The 19742-nt window shown below is 49.2% G+C and overlaps 1 protein-coding gene and 1 pseudogene across 1 annotated transcript in view; both read right to left on the minus strand.

Annotated features, from left to right (window-relative positions):
• The window catches only part of ZNF599 (zinc finger protein 599), a 33616-nt gene extending 26765 nt beyond the window's left edge, over nt 1-6851 (minus strand). The window contains exon 1 of the mRNA XM_078438520.2: nt 6547-6851. Within this exon, the coding sequence (XP_078294646.1) occupies nt 6547-6762 (216 nt within the window). The 5' untranslated portion in view covers nt 6763-6851. The remainder of the gene's footprint in view (nt 1-6546) is intronic.
• An 8103-nt stretch (nt 6852-14954) lies between these two features.
• LOC132676973 (histo-blood group ABO system transferase pseudogene) lies at nt 14955-16583 on the minus strand (annotated as a pseudogene).
• Between the last annotated feature and the right edge of the window lie 3159 nt (nt 16584-19742).

Below are 19742 nucleotides of genomic sequence, written 5' to 3' on the forward strand. Positions count from 1 at the left end.
CAAAAAAATCCCTCAGTACGGTAGGAATCGGAGGGAATTTCCTTCATCCCAAGGCAAAGCAGGGTTAAGGAGTTACCACAAGAGATTATGCCTTGGGACACAGACTTTTAAGCCAGAGTGGATTCTGCACCCAACTGCAGTGCAGCTTGGGTCCTTGCACCCGGGAGAGAACGCTCACGGTCAGCTGTGTGGTTTGCCACAAGGCTAAGACAAATGCCCCACGGGATATGCTGGCAACCGCTGATCTCTGTCCTACACCTTCTGAGGACACTGGAACCCAGGGTGGCCTGTGGGTGCCTTATGAGTGCTACCAATTCAGACCTAGTAGGCAGCGTGTATGATGCTTAGAGGAGTGCCAAGGTGCTGAGCGCCTGACTATAAAAATGGTCGTCCGTGATGCCTACGTGATGAGGGGGCACCATAGTCAGGTGGTGAATGCGTGAGCTCTGCAATCAGGCAGCCTGGGTTCAAATCCTGGCTGCACTGCCACATGGGGGAGCTGAGCAAGGTTCTAAGGGTTAAATGCTGTTTGCAATTTGTAAAATTTGTAAAAAGAGGTGAAGAGAACCCGCCTGCATGGAAGGGATGTTGTGGGGTATGGCATCTGGGCACATTAGGGCACTCCATCCGCCCCCACCTCAGGACATTTTGCAACCCGGCCTGTGATGCTTGGGACTCACGCTTTTCCAGGACCGCCACAAAGGAGGTCTGTCTTGCTCCAGGACTTGCACCAGTCTCCTTAGGAAAGAGCCAACCTCATACCCTCCCTCCGTCAGGTTCTCTCTTACACTGACCTAGAGAGAGCCAGGCCCCCACCGCAGCAAGACGCAGCTTGCCCCAGTGCTGGGCTCTGAGCAGGCTCTGCTTCCTCTGACCCCGGGACAAATGGCCAGTGGACCCAGAAGCAGGGATGGCCACAGCTACGGCCCTGGGCCAGGTGCCGAGGGGGCTGTAGACCCCAAGCCCCGGCGGTCCCCGGGCTGCTGGCAAGGAGCATCTGCAGTCCTGAGCTGTGCCCGCAGAGTGCAGGGGCACATCTGGTCCCCAACACCTGCAACCAGGTGCGGATATCCCAAAGGGACTGCAGAAGGGACACCGGCCCTGCCTTTTTGCTCTCCGGTGCCCTTTCTTCCACTCATCCTGGCCAGTCTTTTCTCTGTCACACATTCCAGGGAGGAGTCACCAGCATCAGGCTGAACAGTGCATGGTTTGCCTCGGGAGAGGCGGTAGTTGGGAGACACGTCAAATTACGTATATTCGTTCACGGGAGCAGACGTGAACATGCTGCTCTAGGTGGGCAATTTGTTAAAGCAAGCTTCTGCCCTTCCGCAACCCAGCTCCTGTCCCCTGACCAGCTGGCACCCACCCATTCGTCCAGTCCCGGTGTTCCTGCCTCACTTCTACCGATACCTCAGTTTTCACTGGCCAGTCCATCACAGATTCCCTGTCACTTCCACTGAAGCAGTCAGTGCATCCGCAAACATGACCTCCAGCCTCTTTTGCAATTGGCCGTAACCAACACGGGCTCGGCTCCCCATTTCCAGGCATTCACCTCCTGATTCCCCCGGGATCCGCTGTGAGTTATCTCCTCCTGATGCAGGAAAATTCAGTGTGCAACACATCCAGTCTCTACTAGTCCACTGCATTTACGACCAGGAGCCCTACCCCCAATTCTGAGCCTTTCCTTGAGCCTAGGAGCCACCCCTCGGTCACATTCGGAGGCCCTGATGGGCAGTAGCAGAGAGGCACTCTCCCCAGTGTCTATCTTTACCAGTCGATCCGTAACTGGTTTCGCAGTTACCTGCTTTCCAGCTGTCAGGACCTCAGCCACCCGGGCTTCCAAGCAAGCCTGCCTTTGCCTCTGATGAAACTGATATGGCCACAAACCCCTCCCAGGGTCCATGTGACATGCCCCGCCCCCCCCCCCCCCCCCCCCCCGCCGATAGATTTGCTAGCTCTCACCCTATGGGCAATCTGGCAGTCCCAGCACAAGCTCCAGACTTAACCTCTACTGACGCACAGGCACCCAGTGGGAGCACAGCTCGGTCAGCTTCTGCACGCCTGACATGCCCACGTTCCCCCTTTGGCATCTGTCAGCCGGGCTTTGGTGGCACCTCCGGGGTTGTCTCCATTTGCACAGCTGCTGCTCCCCAGCACATGACCCAGCAGGTCATGCTCCCCGTGACCTGGAGCCATCATCAGGACGCCCAGCACTAGGCACGGCTCAGCTTTGGCTAACATCACTCCAGGCCCCTTTCTTTGCAAGGGACCCGCAGCTCCTTTGGGTAAGGACGCTCTGGGGTCAACGTGTCCGCCACCCGCCCCAGCTCCATGTCTGAAGCGCTCAGCTTTAGAAAACGCCTGAGGGCGACAGCGGGCACCTCAAGTCTTGCCGGGGAGTCCGAGGCCTGAACATCAGAGTCCTGCCAGCCGGTAGCACCTCTGTTTCATCTGCAGAGAATAAGGCTCCCCTGGGAGACACGTTCCTTCTTGCCCCACGTCAGACCACCTGGAACCCCCAGGCACCCACACCTGTTCCTACTGGAGGAGACGCCATTATTGACAACACACGTGCCTGACGACACTTCTGTTCCTTCCTGTGTTCCAGGCACCCGACCACCATCTGGTGCAAACGCATCACTGAAGTAAGAGGGCAGCACCGCACCTGCGTGTGGAGGTTCTCCTAGTCCCACCTGGAATCAGAGCACTTGGGTTCCACCTGGCCGGAGCACAGGGACACTTCCAGTGAGAGGGGCGGGGACAAGAACTGTGGTGGAGAATCAGTCATCCTTCCTGCGGCCGGCCAGCACCCTCGGGCCCCATATGACCACAGCAAACCAGTCACTATTGGAGAAGCCTGCACCACTGAGAAGAAACACATGTCTGGAGATACTTCTGTCCCTGCCCTCTGTCACTCCTCAGGACCGGCTGGCCAGGGCACCACGTGTGTGGCTGGAGGAACTGTTGTCCATGAATACAGTCAGGGCGCCTGGGGTCCACAGGTCCACAGGACGGGGAGTGTAGTAGTGGGACAGGACGACCGTAGGGTTTGGGGACACTTCTGTTTCCAACATCGCTCAGAGCAGCTGGCTCATGGCCAGAGCACATCTGTTGCAGTCAGATGGGACAACATCACTTTTAGGAAGACATTTGCAGTCTTGCCCTCAGTCGCAACACCTGGGCCTTCCCAGCCAGGATCCCCCTCCTTGACTTCGTAGAAGCCACCACCACGGAGAAAACACCTGTGCTTCGGGCACTTTTTTACGAACTTTTGAGCAGGTCATATGTGCCTCTTCAGTGGGTCCGGCCAGGAGCAGCCTTGCTTTGGGGTATCCTTGTCACCTGCCCAGGGATTCCTTGGGGACACAAGCGTGGGGGCAGCAACCCAATCATTGTCTTCTCGGGCAAGAATAGGATCTCGGCAACCAAGAAGCAAAATCCTCCTCTCCAAATGGCGGGCAACCACCATCCCCGCCTAATGGATTTTCTGTGCTGGGAACGGTCTCAGGCCCAACTAGTTATGTCAAACAATCTTAACCTGTGTTTCATTTCCCTAGAGCAAGCGGGAGCCCCACCAGCTCAGTGTTTGTGTAGGTATCGAAGATTGTGGATTCCGCTGAGACTGGCCAGAGGTCAACACACTGCCTTGAAAGGTCCACTGTGGAGAGAAGGGAGAGATCTATGAATATCAAGCGTGCAACACGCTGGTTTCGACTGTTGGCTTGGAAGAATCCAGCTCTAGGCCAGTTTTCCTCTAGTCTCAAAACTGGCAGGACACCCACTGCTGCCTACAGCTGTCCCTCTCCTCTTACCCATTGGCTTCAACGGGTCCTTACCTTCTTTCCCAGATATAATATCCTTACACATACGTCGTTCTTGTCCATTTGTCCTCTGCTTACATATTTGGCGGCTTTAACTCAACGAGGGAGGAAGAATTGACCTGTAGAGGTGGCGATGGGTTGAGGTGGCGATGGGGTGAGTCTGCAAAGCTCCGGGGCCCAGGAAACAGGGGGTGGAGGTGCCCCACTACTGACAGCATGAGCTGCCCTCCGAAGTCTGCGCGGTGAGTGTGAGGGACAGCAGCCCAGGAGAAAGCCAGGTGCAGACGGGGGAGATAGGGCGTGACTCTCTCTCTCTCCTCTTCCTCCTGTGCTTCTCCGAATACCTGCCCCCACTGGAGGCCATGTCACTCTCACCAAACAAACCACACTGTACAACTTTAGTCATTTAGAAATAGTCTTGGAAGCATTTAGAATCTTAGACTCACTTAGACATGAGTCTTCCTTAAATTTTGACTCTGCCAATAATCCCCACGCGTTCACACTTTGCACAGTGAGCACGGGCTTGGCGGGAAAAAGGAAGACTCATGCCTGCTTTATAATTTTGTAAAATTTAAGTCGGGGGTCAACATACAGACATTGCGCTCGTGCTGCTTTAAAGAATCAGAAATGGTTGTCTTTTCAGGTTAAACAACTGCATAAGTTCTATTTGGAAAACCGACAAGTCTTCCCCTCCTCTGACCCACGGAAATATCAAACTGCAAGATATACAAAGTCACTCAAGCTTGGCTCACCTTAGAGTCATGCTGTGTGGCCACTAGACTTTACTGCTGAAAACAGAATCTTTTCTAACACATTTCCAACCCACTGAAACCAGCTTAAGATGGGGGAAAGAAAAAACGCCGGCAGGTCCCTCAGTCTCTTACGTATATGTTATTAAACATTTGTCTGGTGGTGACTCTGTCCTACACATCGCGGTTGACCCTAGTGATACAGAGTTTACAGGTGTCCCTTGCTGCACAGGAATGTACAATATGGTGAGAGTCGGATGAATCAACCAAATATCACACGGGAGGGGGCAGTGGTGGGGTTTTCGGAGCAGGTAGGAAGGACGTAAAACTAAGCCTGGGACGGATGGGACATCAGTTACACCTCAAGAAGAAGAAGGAAGTGGCCAAGTAGACATGGATTACTATCAGGTCGGGGAAATACCACATGAAAAGTCAGGGAAGGAAGAGCAATCATGACCCAGTGGACACCAGGTAGAATGTTTTCTGCGACTACAATATAATTAAAATAGAATCAATAATAATATGAGTAAGAATTCTCAAATATTCAGAAAGAATACAAAACATACTTTTTCATAACGAATGTGTCAAAGAAAAATAAGGAAAATTGGAAAAAAAATTTTCATTTTTTTTTAATGTTTATTCATTTTTGAGAGAGAGAGAAAGAGAGAGACAGAGACAGAGTGCGAACTGGGGAGGGGCAGAGAGAGAGGGAGACACAGAATCTGAAGCAGGCTCCAGGCTCTGAGCTGTCAGCACAGAGCCCAGCATGGGGCTGGGACTCAGGACCATGAGATCATGACCTGAGCTGAAGTCGGACACTTAACCCACTGAGCCACCCAGGTGCCCCAGGAAATATTTTTAACTGAATGATAATTAAAGGAGACGAAATAAAACTGTGTGAAATAAATAACACAGCTAAGCAGAATGCTTCAGAGAATTTTGCAGCTTTAAGTGTCTATATTAAAAAACAAGAATAATCAAAAACAATGGTTCAAGATTCCGTCCTAAGAGGAGCTAGTGTATATTAAATCCAAACGAAGTGGAAATGAAGAAATAATAAAATTAAGAGTAGAAATAGAGATTACACAGCCCCTAAAACTGAGCTAAAGGAGGAATTTTTAAAAGGTTGATGAAAATTTATAAACACCTACTTAGACTGCAGAAGAAATCAGAAAATTCAAATTAGCAATACTACCAATATAAAAGGGGGTCTGACTGGCCATCTGCAAGACAGGAAAATGATAACAAGAGATGATAAACACCTTTCAAGGAAGAAATTTCCACCTCCAAGGGTTTTCTTTCCCCCCGGATGAACTCTATACAACCTAAAATGACATTATTTTACCAATGTGACACAAATCCTTTCAGAAAGGAGAGAAGGAAAGTTTGCTAAGTCATTCTAGGTCCAAATCGCAAAAGAGAAGAAAATTACAGGGGCACCTGAGTGGCTCAGTCCGTTAAGCATCAGACAGTTGATGTGGGCCCAGGTCATGATGCCACAGTCATGGGATCCAGCCCCGCATCAAATTCTGTGCCAATAGTGCACAGCCTGCTTGGGATTCTCTCTCTGCCCCTCCCTACTTGCTCTCTCTCTCTCTCTCTCTCTCTCTCAGATTAAATCTATAAACTCAAAAAAAAAAAAAAAAAAGAGAAGGAAAAGTGCCTTTAGGCATAGAACACACGATTGCCCATGTAGAAAATCCTAATGGCACGTACAAAGAAACTATCAAGAAGCACGCAATGAATTGAGTTTCCAGTATAAAGGCCAATACACAACAGGCAATTGTTTTGTCTGTGTACCAGCCAAGACCACCACGTGTATACGGCCCATTGCACAATATATGTGTATATGCACACATCACACTTGTCACTGGGAAATATTGGTAAGTTGTCATTTTCAGTCAGGACCCTGACAGCCGGTCTATGGAATTACAGTAAGCGGTGCCCTTGGGTAAGGCTTGAGAACCTGCACCCACCTGCCGTGTATCGCCTGGCCTTGTACCCGCGGGGCCATTCACAGACAGCTGTGTGGTCGGTGGTGCGTCTTCATTGGAAAGAAAAGCCTGACGGTGCCGTGCTGACAGCTGTTGCTCTCTGCAGAGGTAAAAGTGAGAAAGAGAAATACCAGGCGTGCAGATTGAAACGGAAGGAAAACTAGCTCTATTCATAAAATCATGATTCATAGGAAACATTATATATTGTAGAAAATCTTAAGGAACCTACAGAGAAACTACCAGAAGTGAGGTGATTTTCGCAAGGTCCCAGTCCACAAGATCATAGAGAGTATTTCCTGAAAACCACCAATGGACTATTGAAAAATGAAATTCACAAACCCCATCGAGTACTTACAAACAAATTGGCAAAAGCCGTGGAAGACCTAGAGTCCCAAAACCATAGAGCAGTGGCTTCAAACTTTCTCGAAAAAAGCCCGATAACACATATATATTATAGCTTTGTGGATCACAGATCTCTGTCACATATTTCTCTCTCTCTCTCTCTCTCTCTCTCTCTGTCTCTCTCCCTCTGTGTGTGTGTGTGTGTGTGTGTGTGTGTGTGCGCGCGCACGTGCAGGGGTGTTACAACTAATGTTGCCAGCACGGTTCTTAGCTCTGGGGTCTTACAAACACAGGCCATGTGTGGAATCTAGCCCACAGGCCTCAGTGTTATCCTAGTACCAAATATTGCCGAGAGAAAATTCCAAAGCCCTGAAGAGATGGAGACGCAGAGCATCTTTGCCGCCTGGATAAATTAGCGTGAGTAAACTGCCGAGTTGGACTAGGATTCCGAAGCCTGGTCTATGGACTGATTCTAAGAACTGTCGGTGCCTTCCGGGCAGGAGTTCCCGGGGCAGGGGACCCTCGGCCCCTCCCCCTCCCCCATGTGCACCCCTGTCCCTGCACCTGGGAGAAGACGCCTCACTGACAGCCGCGGGGTTTGCTGCGCGACTCAGTTCCGGGAGCAATCTGCCACCGAGATGTTCTGACCACGCGTGGCCCCCGCCCTCATCTTCTGAGAGAGGGAGGCCCGGTGTGCCCAAGGCGCACTTGCAAGTGCCCCCGAGTTGGCCCTCCGGGGCGCTCATCCATCACTCGTGTGCCCCGGCGCCGAGCGCCCTAAGGACCATCGAAACAGAACACCACGAAGTAATTCGTGACGTGTGCATGACGAGGACTCGCCAGGATCTGATGGTTCCAGGAGCGCCAGGCAGCCCGGGTCAAGCCCTGGCAGGGCCGCCACCACCTGGGCGAGCCGAGGCAAGTTCTGGGCCTTGAAGACCGTTCGCCCACATGCGTAGAGCTAAGTGAAGAGGCCCTGCCCTCCGGGACCGGCTGACGTGGGGGCGGCGGGCGGGCAGGTCGGGGCACCTGGGTGCCACCTCAGGATCCCGGCGGCCCGGCCGCGGGTGCCGCGGGCTCAGCTTCCCCGGGCGGCCGCGCCGCCGCCGGCTCCGGGATGCCGGGCCACCCCGTGAAGCATCTGCAGGTGGCTGTCCCGGGCCCTGGGCTACCCGTACGCGGCGGCGGGGCGCCGGCCTAACTGCTGTCCTCTGCGGCGGCGCTTGGAGAGACGCGCCCGGGGGCTCTGGCGCCCGGGGCCGCTCCGTCCCGTGTCGCTCAGCACCTGGACGCTGGCCCCGCTGCCGCCTGCCCGGCGACCTGGGGCTCTCCCTCCCGGGGCCAGCTCCCCCACGTCCCCCGCATCCGGCCGAACCCAGCTGGCCCCGCCGCTGAGCCCGGTCCCCCATCGGAGGGTCCCGGCTGCCGCCCTCGGGGACCCAAGGGAAAGGGCGGAGGACCCAGGGCGCTGAGGCGGCGGTTGCGCGCCCACGCCGCGGTCGTGGCCGGTCCCAACGAGCGAGGCGACGCCTGGTCCCTCCAAATGCAGCCCGGTGCGCGCGGCCAGAGGCTAGCGAGTCCCGCGGGGCCAGACCGTTGGCCTCGCCTTTGCCCTCGTCGACTTTTCTGGAGCCCGTGCGTGGCCCGCTGCGCGCCCGTTCTCTGTCACCCGGCCCGGTGGCCCTCGCGAGCCTGGGGCGAAGGGCGCGCTGGCCGCCGACAGGTCGCAAGCTAGGACACCCGCTGACTTTTCTACAGAGTCCAGGGATGCGCCCGCAAGCGGACGGCTCTTCGTGCCACCTTGTGCAGGCAGCTCCCCCGCCCGCCGGTGCCCCCCAGTGTCCCCATGGATCCTGGGTCACCCCTGCCCCGCCCCTCACCTCGGATGCTTGCAGCCTCCTGGGCCTGCACCCCTCGCTGTTGGGTCGCCCCCCAGGGGACGTATCTGGCCCCGCGGCTCCCCTCTGGGTGCCTGCTCTGTGGGGACTCTGCAGGCGGGACTCCCAGAGAGAAGCCACTGTGTCTGCTGGCACCTCCAGTGTGTTGGCCGCTCAGGAAGGATAAAGATCCTTCCCCAAGGGCGCAAATACTCTCCTCGGCCAGCCCTCCTGCCCCACCGGGGGAGAGGAACTTCTATGAAGCTCTGCTGTCCCAGTCACTCTCCCAGACCCTCGTCCAAAGGAGGCTGACCTGAGAGACACCTGGAAGGGCGAGGACGAGGATGAAAAGTGGCAGTGGCAGTGGCAGGATGATGAGAGAGGGGCCACACCAGGGCTGGAGCGCATCCCATCCACGTCTAAGTCCTTGGAGACCACATCTTTCTGGTGAACTCCTGGATTCCAAGGGAAACCTCCATTTCTAAGAATACTCTGTGGTAAGGGTAGATGAATTCCAGACCATGGGTCAGGTATATGTGTCATCTCCGGACACTCCAAAACCTCATCACATGTCCGGAGATGACAGCCAAGGAAGAATTCTAGAAGACACCTTTGGTGCAAAAGGTGATTTTATTAAAGCACAGGACCGGGCCCGTGTTGGCAGGAAGGGCTGCAGTGGGATTGTGTAGAAAGGCTGGTTATATCCCAGGGACTTGAGGGAGGTAAAGTCAAAAGGGAAGTTTCCAAGGACTTTCATATGCTAAAGACTCAGAGATCACTGCAGGCCTGCTGTTGCCAAGCTAAGGTTGTTTTTCCTCTAGCAAAGCATTAACATCAAGTAGGTAGGGAGTCCCTGGAGAAATGGTTTCCTCTGCCAGCCTCAAGTATTTGTCAATGGGCCCCAGGTTATAAGGAAATTCAACACTGTCTGCCATTCCCTTCTTGCCTTTGTTCCCTACATCACTCTGGATCCAGGGGAGGGTGAGGTTGGGGCTCCAGGAAACTGAGTCTATAGGGCTCTGGAGATCCGGCTGGCTGGCCGTTGATAAGATTGCCTTTTTCTTGTAATTTACTAAAATATGTGTAAACTAATGAAGACTCCCCCCCCCCCCCCCTCCATCCTGCAGGACCGTGATCTCTATCAGTTAACCATTTGTTTTCTTTCCTTTCCTTTGGTCTTGGGCAGCCAGGAGTGACTAAGGGATATCACACAGATCCCACCTGTGGAGGAGGGGTGTGCGAGCTTGTATGTCGCCCTTATCCTGTCTTATGCTCCCCCATCTCATATATATTCTCATATATATATATATATATATATATATATATTCCTTTTTAGACAAATTACAAGAACAATAAGAGATTCACATTCTTTTTAAAATTTTACCTTTCATTTTATATGTATGTTTAATGTCTTTAAATGCTCTTAAAAACATTTTCAATATTCCACCATTCTCATTTCACTTTTTAAAATTTTTTTTAACGTTTATTATTTTTGAGACAGAGAGAGACAGAGCATGAACAGGGGAGGGTCAGAGAGAGGGAGACACAGAATCCGAAACAGGCTCCAGGCTCTGAGCTGTCAGCACAGAGCCCGATGCGGGGCTCGGACTCACGGACCGAGAGATCATGACCTGAGCTGAAGTCGGACGCCCAACCGACTGAGCCACCCAGGCGCCCCTCTCATTTCACTTTTAAGTGGCTTTCTTTTTTTGCTGGGTTAGATTACATTCTCGGGCTTTATTTAGGAAGTGACCATCATTGTCATGAAGATGCTTTCGTTGCTGGTGGTAATGATGTGAAATGTTCAGGTCCGGAGCAAATGGTCAACAAAGAATTCTTGCAGGGTTTTCGGTGCAAAAAGGGAGGTTTTAGGAAAGCACAGGGACAGGACCGTTGGGCAGAAAGAGCTGCACTGGGTTGTGTGAAGTGGCCCATTATATACTTTCAAGTCGGGAGGGGGTTAGGGATAGCAGAAGTGTAACGAATTGGGAAGGAAAGTTTCCAGGTCCTCCAGGTGCTCACTGGTGTTAGGAAAAGGTCATTTATTACTTTCTAGAAACACATCAGTCATGAGATACTTCAGATGTATGTCAGTGGACCATATGCTTGGAGGATGATTGCTAACATACATCTGGGGGAGGGTGGGTAGAGATAAAGGAAGTTTCCAAGGGAATTTTTATTATGTTAAAAGAGACTTACAGGATCTAGGAGGTTGGACTAATGTTAAGCTAAGACTGCTTTTTGCCCTTAGCAAACTACTAACATGCAGGCAGCTGAGTTCCTGGAAGGTCACTGTCTGTCGTCTCAAGGACTTGTCAATGGGCTGTAAGTTGTAAGGCTGTTCAATTGTTTTTCTTCTGCCTTTGTTTTCCACATCAGTAAATGTGGCCTGGAAGGTGGAAACAGGAGGAGGAAGAGGTGCTTCGTGAGCGTCCCCTGGGCCCTGGGCAGGGCTTCCCAATCCCCTCAGAGGAGCAACCACAGCCCCCCGACAGACCCCCTTCTCTCCTGTTCCTCAGAGCCAGTTTGCCTTTGGCACAACGGAACAATGGCCAAGGTACACAGAACATTAGACCTGCTTTCTTCAAACTTAAAACATGGTGAAGGCAGATCATTCCAGGTAGAGTCCACATTAAAAAAAATTTTTTTTGTTTATTTGTTTTTGAGACAGAGAGACAGAGCATGAACGGGGGCGGGTCAGAGAGAGGGAGACCCAGAATCTGAAGCAGGCTCCAGGCTCCAAGCTGTCAGCACAGAGCCCCACGCGGGGCTCAATCACACGGATCGTGAGATCATGATCTGAGCCTAAGTCGGACGCTTAACCGACTGAGCCACCCAGGCGCTCCGGTAGAGTCTACATTGTAAACATAGATGGCTTTCAACGGGAGATGGTCACACTTTACAAAAGCAACCAATGTTTTGGCTAAAGCCCAACATGAGCAATGAGAAGGGATAGAGCCACAACCCTGTTCCTTTGCAGCTGAGTTGCGAGGTCAGAGGTGGGCATGAGGCCTCTGGGGGTAGACAGGGCTTGAAAGGTCTGAGAGGCCAGCTCTGGGAACCCCCTCCACTCTGAAGATGTGGCTGCAGGGCAGAGGGAGGAAGGGGACAGGAAGGCCTGAGAGCAGGATTTCCTTCTGCTGCCACAGGGTCTGAAGCTCCACTAGCCCCACAGGGACACCGCAAGTTTGCATTAGGGACTGTAATAGGTCAACTTATGAGATATCAGAAAGCTTATTGTATATAAGTTCGGCTTACACTCACCTTTCATGAATAATTGAGATAAAAGCTTATGTGGTTCCCTATTAGGGTTATCGGAAATTACTAACAGCCCTATCTCCCCTATTTCCCTTCTGTAACTTCGCCTGCTTGCTAAATAGATAACTTAGGTTGCAAAACGCTCCCCCCACCCCTTCTACCAAGATCTGGCCTAGGCAAGACCAACATGTAAAAAGTCACAAACTCACTGCCCCACCGTATCTTAGGTGTCTAACTATGACCTCTGTAAGTTTAGAAGGACCCCTGAGTATGAGATGCTGAACCAGTGTTTGTTTTGGGCTTTCATAGAAGTGCTGTTCCTGTTCCCTAAATATTAGTTCTGCTTAAAACCACATTTGCTGAGTTACTGAGAAATAAAACTTCCTCTTAACTGCTTGTTTGAGCTTCTGTAAACCTGCTCGGCGTAATCACCCTTCCCCATTTTCAGGCACGGCATCCTGTTCGAACTAGATAGAAGACTAATATTGTAAACCACATGATTCAGCATTCAACTAGCTAGAGTCATCAAGTTATATTTTAAAATTCTTCAGGACTGTGTGATTGGTGCCCGCCTTATATTTTAAAAACCTACAACATTGTGTGATTGGTGCCTGCCCTTTCAAACTGCCACCCTTTGCAACCCGATTGGTCGATACAGGTTTTATAAGACATTCCCAAAGCTTGTTCCGGCCAGATTTTCAGGACCTGTTGTATTTCCCTGTCTGGCCTGGCCGTAATAAACTTGTTTTGATCCTGTTTTTGCTGTCCGGAGTTCATAAGTGATCGCGACCTACAACAGGGACAAAATACGTTCCCGAATGTTCTTATGGAAAATTGGTTACTCAGCAGTGGCACAGAAAAACATACAATTTAGAATTAGAGTTTAAAAGAAAGAAAGATAAAGATAAAAAATAAAAATAATTAAAAAAATAATAATAATATAAAAAAATAAAAAATAAAAGCAAGAAAGAGCCACTAACATTAGGAAAACTGAACAACCACAGAAGAGAAATAAAGATTGCTAGTGGTGACTTCCCTCTGTGTTTTGCATGTGAAAAGGAAAAAGCAGGTCAGGGAAATGCAGGATTCCAGGCTCTGGATGAAGGGCAGTGAAATCCCTTCTAAATAAGAGAGGTTTCCATGACAATTATCATCTAAAAGTACATATGTTTTCAGAAAACAGGGAACTGGCAAGTCCCCAAAAGTTACTAAATTGCTACCTTGAGTGTGGGGCAAGGCAAGCAGGGAGGGGGTGGGGGAAGCCAGGAGAGACCTGCTTTGCTCCACTGGACAGACAGCAGCGCTGTGGAATGAAGAAACCAAACGTGAGGAAAGGGGACCTTGGTGTGGCTTAGTGGTGCCCTCCCATCTGTACCCTAAAGGGACTCTTCAACTTCACAGGTTGTTTTCAGCTTCTGAAATGAGGTGATGATTTGGCTTAAAGCCGAAGACTTTTACTGCTCAGAGAAAATATTCGCGCATCATATATTTGAAAAGGGTTAATATCCAAAATATATAAGGAACTCTTACAATTCAATAGAAAACAAACAAACAAACAATCCAAATAAAAAATAGGCAGAGGATCTTAACCGACATTTTTCCAAAGAAGACATACAGATGGCCAACAGACACATGAAAAGCTGCTCAACATTACTCAGTATCAGGGAAATGCAAATCAAAACAACAATGAGATATCACCTCACATCTGTCAGAATGGCTTTATGAAAAGGACAAGAAATAACAAATGTTGACCAGGCTCTGCAGAAAAGGGAACGCTTGGGCATTGTTGGTGGGTATTTACCTCCATCAGGTACAGCCAGTAAGGAAAACCATATGGAGATTTCTCAAAATATTGAAAACAGAACTATCATATGATTTGGCAATTCCACTTCTAGGTATTTACCGAAGAAAATGAAAACACTAACTCCAAAAGACAGCTCTACCCCGCTTCACTGCAATATCATTTACAATAGCCAAGATTTGGAAACAACTTAAGTGTCCATCCATAGATGAATGGATAAAGGTTTGGTATATCTACACACACACACACACACACACACACACACACACACACACAGGACTATGCCTCAGCCATTAAAAGGAATGAAATCTTGCCATTTGCAACAACAGGGATGGACCTTGAGGGCATGATGCTAAATTAAATGAAGTCAGACAGAAAGGTAAATACTGTATGATATCACGTACATCAGGAATCTAAAAAACAAAACAAACACCAACAACAAATCAAACTCACAGAGACCGAGAACACATTGGTGATTGCCATAGGGGGAATTGGAGGGTGTGCAAAACCGGTTAAAGGGGTCAAAAACTATAAACATCCAGTTAGAAATTATTCATGGGGATATAATGCACAGCATATGACTATAATTTGTATTGTATTGCATATTTGAAAGTTGCTAAAAGAGTAGATCTTAAAAATCTTCACCCCAAGAAAAAAATGAAAAAAAATTTTTGTAACTATGTATGGTGAGGGATGTTGACCAACCTTATTGTGGTGATCTGTGTGTCTGAAGGCCTCCTACCTTGTTCTGGAAAAGATCTCATCTCTGATCCTTTGTCAGGACAGACTCAGACCACCCACCTCCTCCATCCTGAGGGGTGGTGGTATCACACAGTGAGAAGCTAGAGGTGGTGGAAACCCTGGGAATTTGTGCCTGAATCCAAGAATCAGGCCAGCCTAAACGTGTGTGCATTCGGTGGTTGCAGGAGGGGTGGGGAGGGGATGGTATTAGGCCTACGTTAGGAGAGGTGGTTCTAGGCCTCCATCAGGTAGGAAAAGCAGAGTCACACCCTTTGTGCTAAAACTGGTTTAATGAAGAATACCATGCCAGAAGGAAGGAAGACCCAGGCTAGCTAAGCATTACCTCTCTCTGAGCCCTTCCTAGAAGTTCTGCTCATCAGTCTTTCAGTTGGTAATTCATCTCTAAGACCTTAAATCTTCTCCACTTTATGATTTTGGACAAGTTAAATTTTTGTGGTTTAAAATAATACGTTAGCTGCTGATTCCACAGGTACTCGGGGGAGAGGACCTTGGAGGGTTTGTGGTAAAGCAGATACTCGTTCCGGTGGCTCTCACCATGCCTCGCGGCCTTGACGTGGTTGGCTTGGTTGGCCATTAGTGCCTCGTGGCGGGGCCTTGCTGAGCCTGTAAACCTCTGGCACTGACCCCCCTCCCCCAAAAGGCCCCTGTGTAATAAAAGTCCCCTTCATCTTCAGGAATATGGGCTTGTGACTGAGGCCAACGTTCATAGGGGAAGTGGGTCCGACTGAGCCCACGGTAGCCAGGATGCAGGGTGCGGAACAAGGAGGAGAGGATCTCCACGCCCGTGTGGTCGCTGAACTTCATGTCCGCATCCACACACACAAGGTAATCCGCTTCCTGGTGGAAGCGTGCCGGGGAAAATTGATGTGCGGAGCGTGGAGATGTCCTCCCAGCGGGCATGGCTCTGGACCTTGAGGATGATTGTCTGCCTTCCTTTTTGAATGTTAATATGAGGAACGTAGTCTGGCCGGTCAATGAAGACGTAGTAGTTCACCCTGTGTCCCGCCATGAAGTACATCTCTGCAGTTCCAGCAATATCTTCAGGTGGGTTTGGGGTTTTTTAGCAGGAAACGTGATGAATCCAATGGTGGCATTCTGGAGCTGGAACTGCTCATTCAGGATGTCAGTTTTGAAAGTCCCCTCCCAGAGGATGGGAGCCAGCAGAGGGGTCATGACAAGGACATCCTTCCTAGAGGGTGTTAGCACCTGTGGCTGTTGATACACCATCCTTGGTAAATTTTACACTTTTCAGACCATTCTGGTCTCTAACAGCGATGCTTGCATCAACCTGGACGCTTTCCAGCTTCTGGCTTCTTGGGTTCAGGTAACCCTTAGACCTGAAGATAATGATGATAAGAGCTAGGAGAAGAAGAAAGGTCACTCGATGAAGTGAACGGCATTTCTGTGTTGCAGCCAGTATGTGCATTAGCTGGGCCATGTCTGCATGACCCAAGGACGCAGCTCTTGTCTCCTCCAAGATACAAGGGTACTTGTCTCTCCTAACTTTCCCCTCTCGGTGGTTGAGGCAAGTTGGAGCTGATCGCCCGACCCTAAAGCACCCACACTCCCACTTCCTGCTCACTACTCCAGCAGCCCAGGTTCCCCTGAGGCCTGAACCGGTGCAAGTGAGTACCTGAGCACAGGGATGTCCTGGATGCCCTCGGAGAAAGGAAGGATCTGAGGAGACCCTAATAAATTTAGGTTCCTCCTGAAGTGCTGTCAAAGAAACCAGGTGTCAGGACTTAGCCAACAGACAGCTAGAACTTAAGGACGAGCAGGAAGAAGACAAGTCAGGGCCCCCGAAACAGATTCAGGGGACTGGCTCAAGGTAGACCACTGAGCAGGTAAAGGCCAGAGACTGTGACGAAAGCAAGGCAGGGCAGTAGTCACCAGTGATGCCCTGGTCAGGACTTATGGTGTGGCCCTCCCTTGTTAACAGCTGAGAGCTAAGCACCGAGTTTCCTGAAAAAATCCTCAAGGTCAAGATCAGACTGTTTTCAAGATCATATCCATACAGCTAACATGGGCAATTGCTCGGAGGCCTGATTTGGAAGCCATGGTGGAGGGAACAGAAAACCTACAGATTAGGAATGCTTTCCTTCATTCTCTTAATAATTACTTAAAATCCACTAGCATTTGCTTTTTATGCTACAGACCTCACACCATTGTTAGGATTAGGCTGCTGAGCTTAATGTGCATTATCTTGTTCAATCCTTACAATAAGCTTGGGGGATGGGTGCTATGTTACCCACGTTGTACAGGTGGGTGACTGGCCCACAAGTACATGGCTGGCGGGTAAGTGCTGAAGCTGCCTTAGCAGCCCGATTTGAGAATATTCTGTATTCTGTCCCTTCGTCTCACTTGTGTCTTCAAGGTTTCCCTTATTGGGTTCTTTCTAAAGTCAGGTTCTTTGGTTTTCTCGCTGAGCCTTCACATGTCAGCTGTTCCTCAGACAGAGGCCTCAAGACACGACCCTTTGTTGACGCAGGGCTTATTCTATTGCCACTTCATACACCTCCTCCCGCTGATGTCCTGGGAAACTCCAAACATGTGCCTCCTAGAAAATGAAGCCTCAGACACAGACTTCTGATGCCACAGTGGGGAGCCAACAGCAGGTGAAAAAGGGCCCCTTGGTGGAGAAGGAGCACCTGCCACCTGCACCACGAAGTGGGCTGGTGCTCTCAGGACACCTTGCTCTCTCTGTGACACCTTGCTCCTGCTTTCATGCAGAAGTGCTGGCTTGGGGCGCCTGGGTGGCTCAGTGGGTTAAGCGGCTGACTTCGGCTCGGGTCATGATCTCGCGGTCCGTGAGTTCGAGCCCCATGTCGGGCTCTGTGCTGACAGCTCAGAACCTGGAGCCTGTTTCAGATTCTGTGTCTCCCTCTCTCTCTGACCCTCCCCCATTCATGCTCTGTCTCTCTCTGTCTCAAAAATAAATAAACGTTAAAAAAAAAAAAGAAGTGCTGGCTGGAGATGTGGGTTTTCAGGGGTTAAAAAGTCTTCTTAGAACAGTTCTTATTGTGTTGGAAGAGGGAGGGAAGAGTGTTCTGAGTGTCTTTTACTGCAGTCATCTTCTCTTTGTGGTGTGGATCATGACATTCGCCTGGGTGTGCATAAGAATGACAGTGTACCGCCAGCCTCACGACCCTTCCGCCACAGCACTTCAGGGGGTCCAGCATAGCATTAGTGGCCCAGCGTAATTTTTTCCAACATCTCTGACCTGCTCACAGTCCCCCAGCAGGCCTGCCTCCTCGGAGATAACCTGCCTGGGTCCCACTAACACCACAGAGAACAAGCATAGCCCATAACAGGCAGAGAGTCCATGCAGATGACTGCAGTGAAAGGAAAAGTGACTCAGACACAACAGCAGGGCATAATCAACACCCAAAGGATACTCTCCTGATGTGCCAGGTCTGGGTGGACAAGGGATACTGCACTGCAAGGTGCTGTAGGACCTCTTCTTCATAAAATCACAACCTTCGATAGCAGAAGACACCGCTAACTTTCTTAACACAGAGAAAGAGACACACAGAGGCAGACAAAATAAGGAGACAGAGAAATTTACCCCAAATGAAATAACAGGACAAGGCCGCAGCCAGAGATCTAAGTGAAACAGATATATGTAACATGCCTGATAGAGAATTGAAAGCAATGATCATAGGATACTCACGGACTTGAGAAAAGAATGGAAGGCATGAGTGAGATCCTTAACACAGAGAAGGAATAACACAGAAGAGATAAAGGGCACAGTTAAAGCAAATGAGAAATGTACTTGATGGAATGAACAGCTGGATGGAAGAAGTGGAGGAATGAATTAGTGACCTAGAGATAGAGTAATGGAATGGAATGAAGCTGAACAAAAAAGAGAAAAGGCTTATGTAGAATGAGAATAGACTTAGGGAACTCAGTAACTCCATTACACAATAACATTCATGTTGTAGGAATCCCAGAGAAAGAGAGAGAAAAGGGATAGAAATTTTATTTGAAGAAATAATAGCGGCAAACTTTCCTAATCTGGTTAAGGAAACAGTACATCAGATCCAGGAGGCACAGAGAACCCCCAACAAAATTGACAAGAACAAACACACACCAAGACATATTGCAATTAAACTTGCAAATTACAGTGATGAAGAAAACATTTTTAGAGCAGCAAGACAAAAGACGTCATTAACTTACAAGGGAAAACCAATAAGGCTAGCAGAAGGTTTTTCAGCAGAAATTTGGTAAGCCAGAAGGGAATGGCATGATATATTCAAAGTGCTGAATGGGAAAAATCTGTAGCCAAGAATACTTTATCCAGCAAGACTATCATTCAGAATATAAAGAGAGATTAAGATTTTCCCAGACAAACAACTAAAGGAGTCATAACCACTAAACCAGCTCTTCAAGAAATATTATAAGGGACACTTTGAGGGGAAAGGAGAGACCAAAAGTGACAGTATGAAGGTAGGAAACACAAAAGCAGTATAAATGAATATTTCTGTAAAAAATCAGTAAAGGAACTCACCAAAAAAAGAACATAGAGTATAATAACATATATCTAACACATGGGGAGGAGAGGAGAAAACAATGGGTTCAAACTTAAATGACCATCAACTTCATATAGACTGCTATATGCAGAAGAGATTATATACAAATTTAATGGTAATCATATATCAAAAACCACTAATAAATATGCAAAGAATAAAGAGAAATAAATCCAAATATATGACTAAAGAAAATCAGCAAAACATGAAAGAGAGACAAGAAAGGACCAGACAAAATCTTTAGAAACAACCACAAAACGTGTAATAAAATGGAAATAAATACATATACTATCAATAATTACCTTGAATATAATTGGACTAAAAATTCCAATCAAAAGAAGGGTGACAAAATGGATAAAAAAAAACAAGACCCATCTATATTCTGCCCACAAGAGACTCATCTTAGACCTAAACACACCTGCAGAATGAAGGTAAGAGGACGGAGAAACATCCATCATGCAAATGGATGTCAAAAGAAAGCTGGCGCAGCAATACTTACTTTGAACAAAATAGACTTTAAAACAGAGACTGTGACAAGAGCCAAAGAAGGACTCCATATAATATTAAAGGGGACAATCCAGTGAGAAGATATAACAATTGTAAATATGTATT

The sequence above is a fragment of the Panthera onca genome, chromosome E2 (genome assembly GCF_046562875.1).
Source record: "Panthera onca isolate mPanOnc1 chromosome E2, mPanOnc1 haplotype 2, whole genome shotgun sequence".
NCBI classification, from domain to species: domain Eukaryota; kingdom Metazoa; phylum Chordata; class Mammalia; order Carnivora; family Felidae; genus Panthera; species Panthera onca.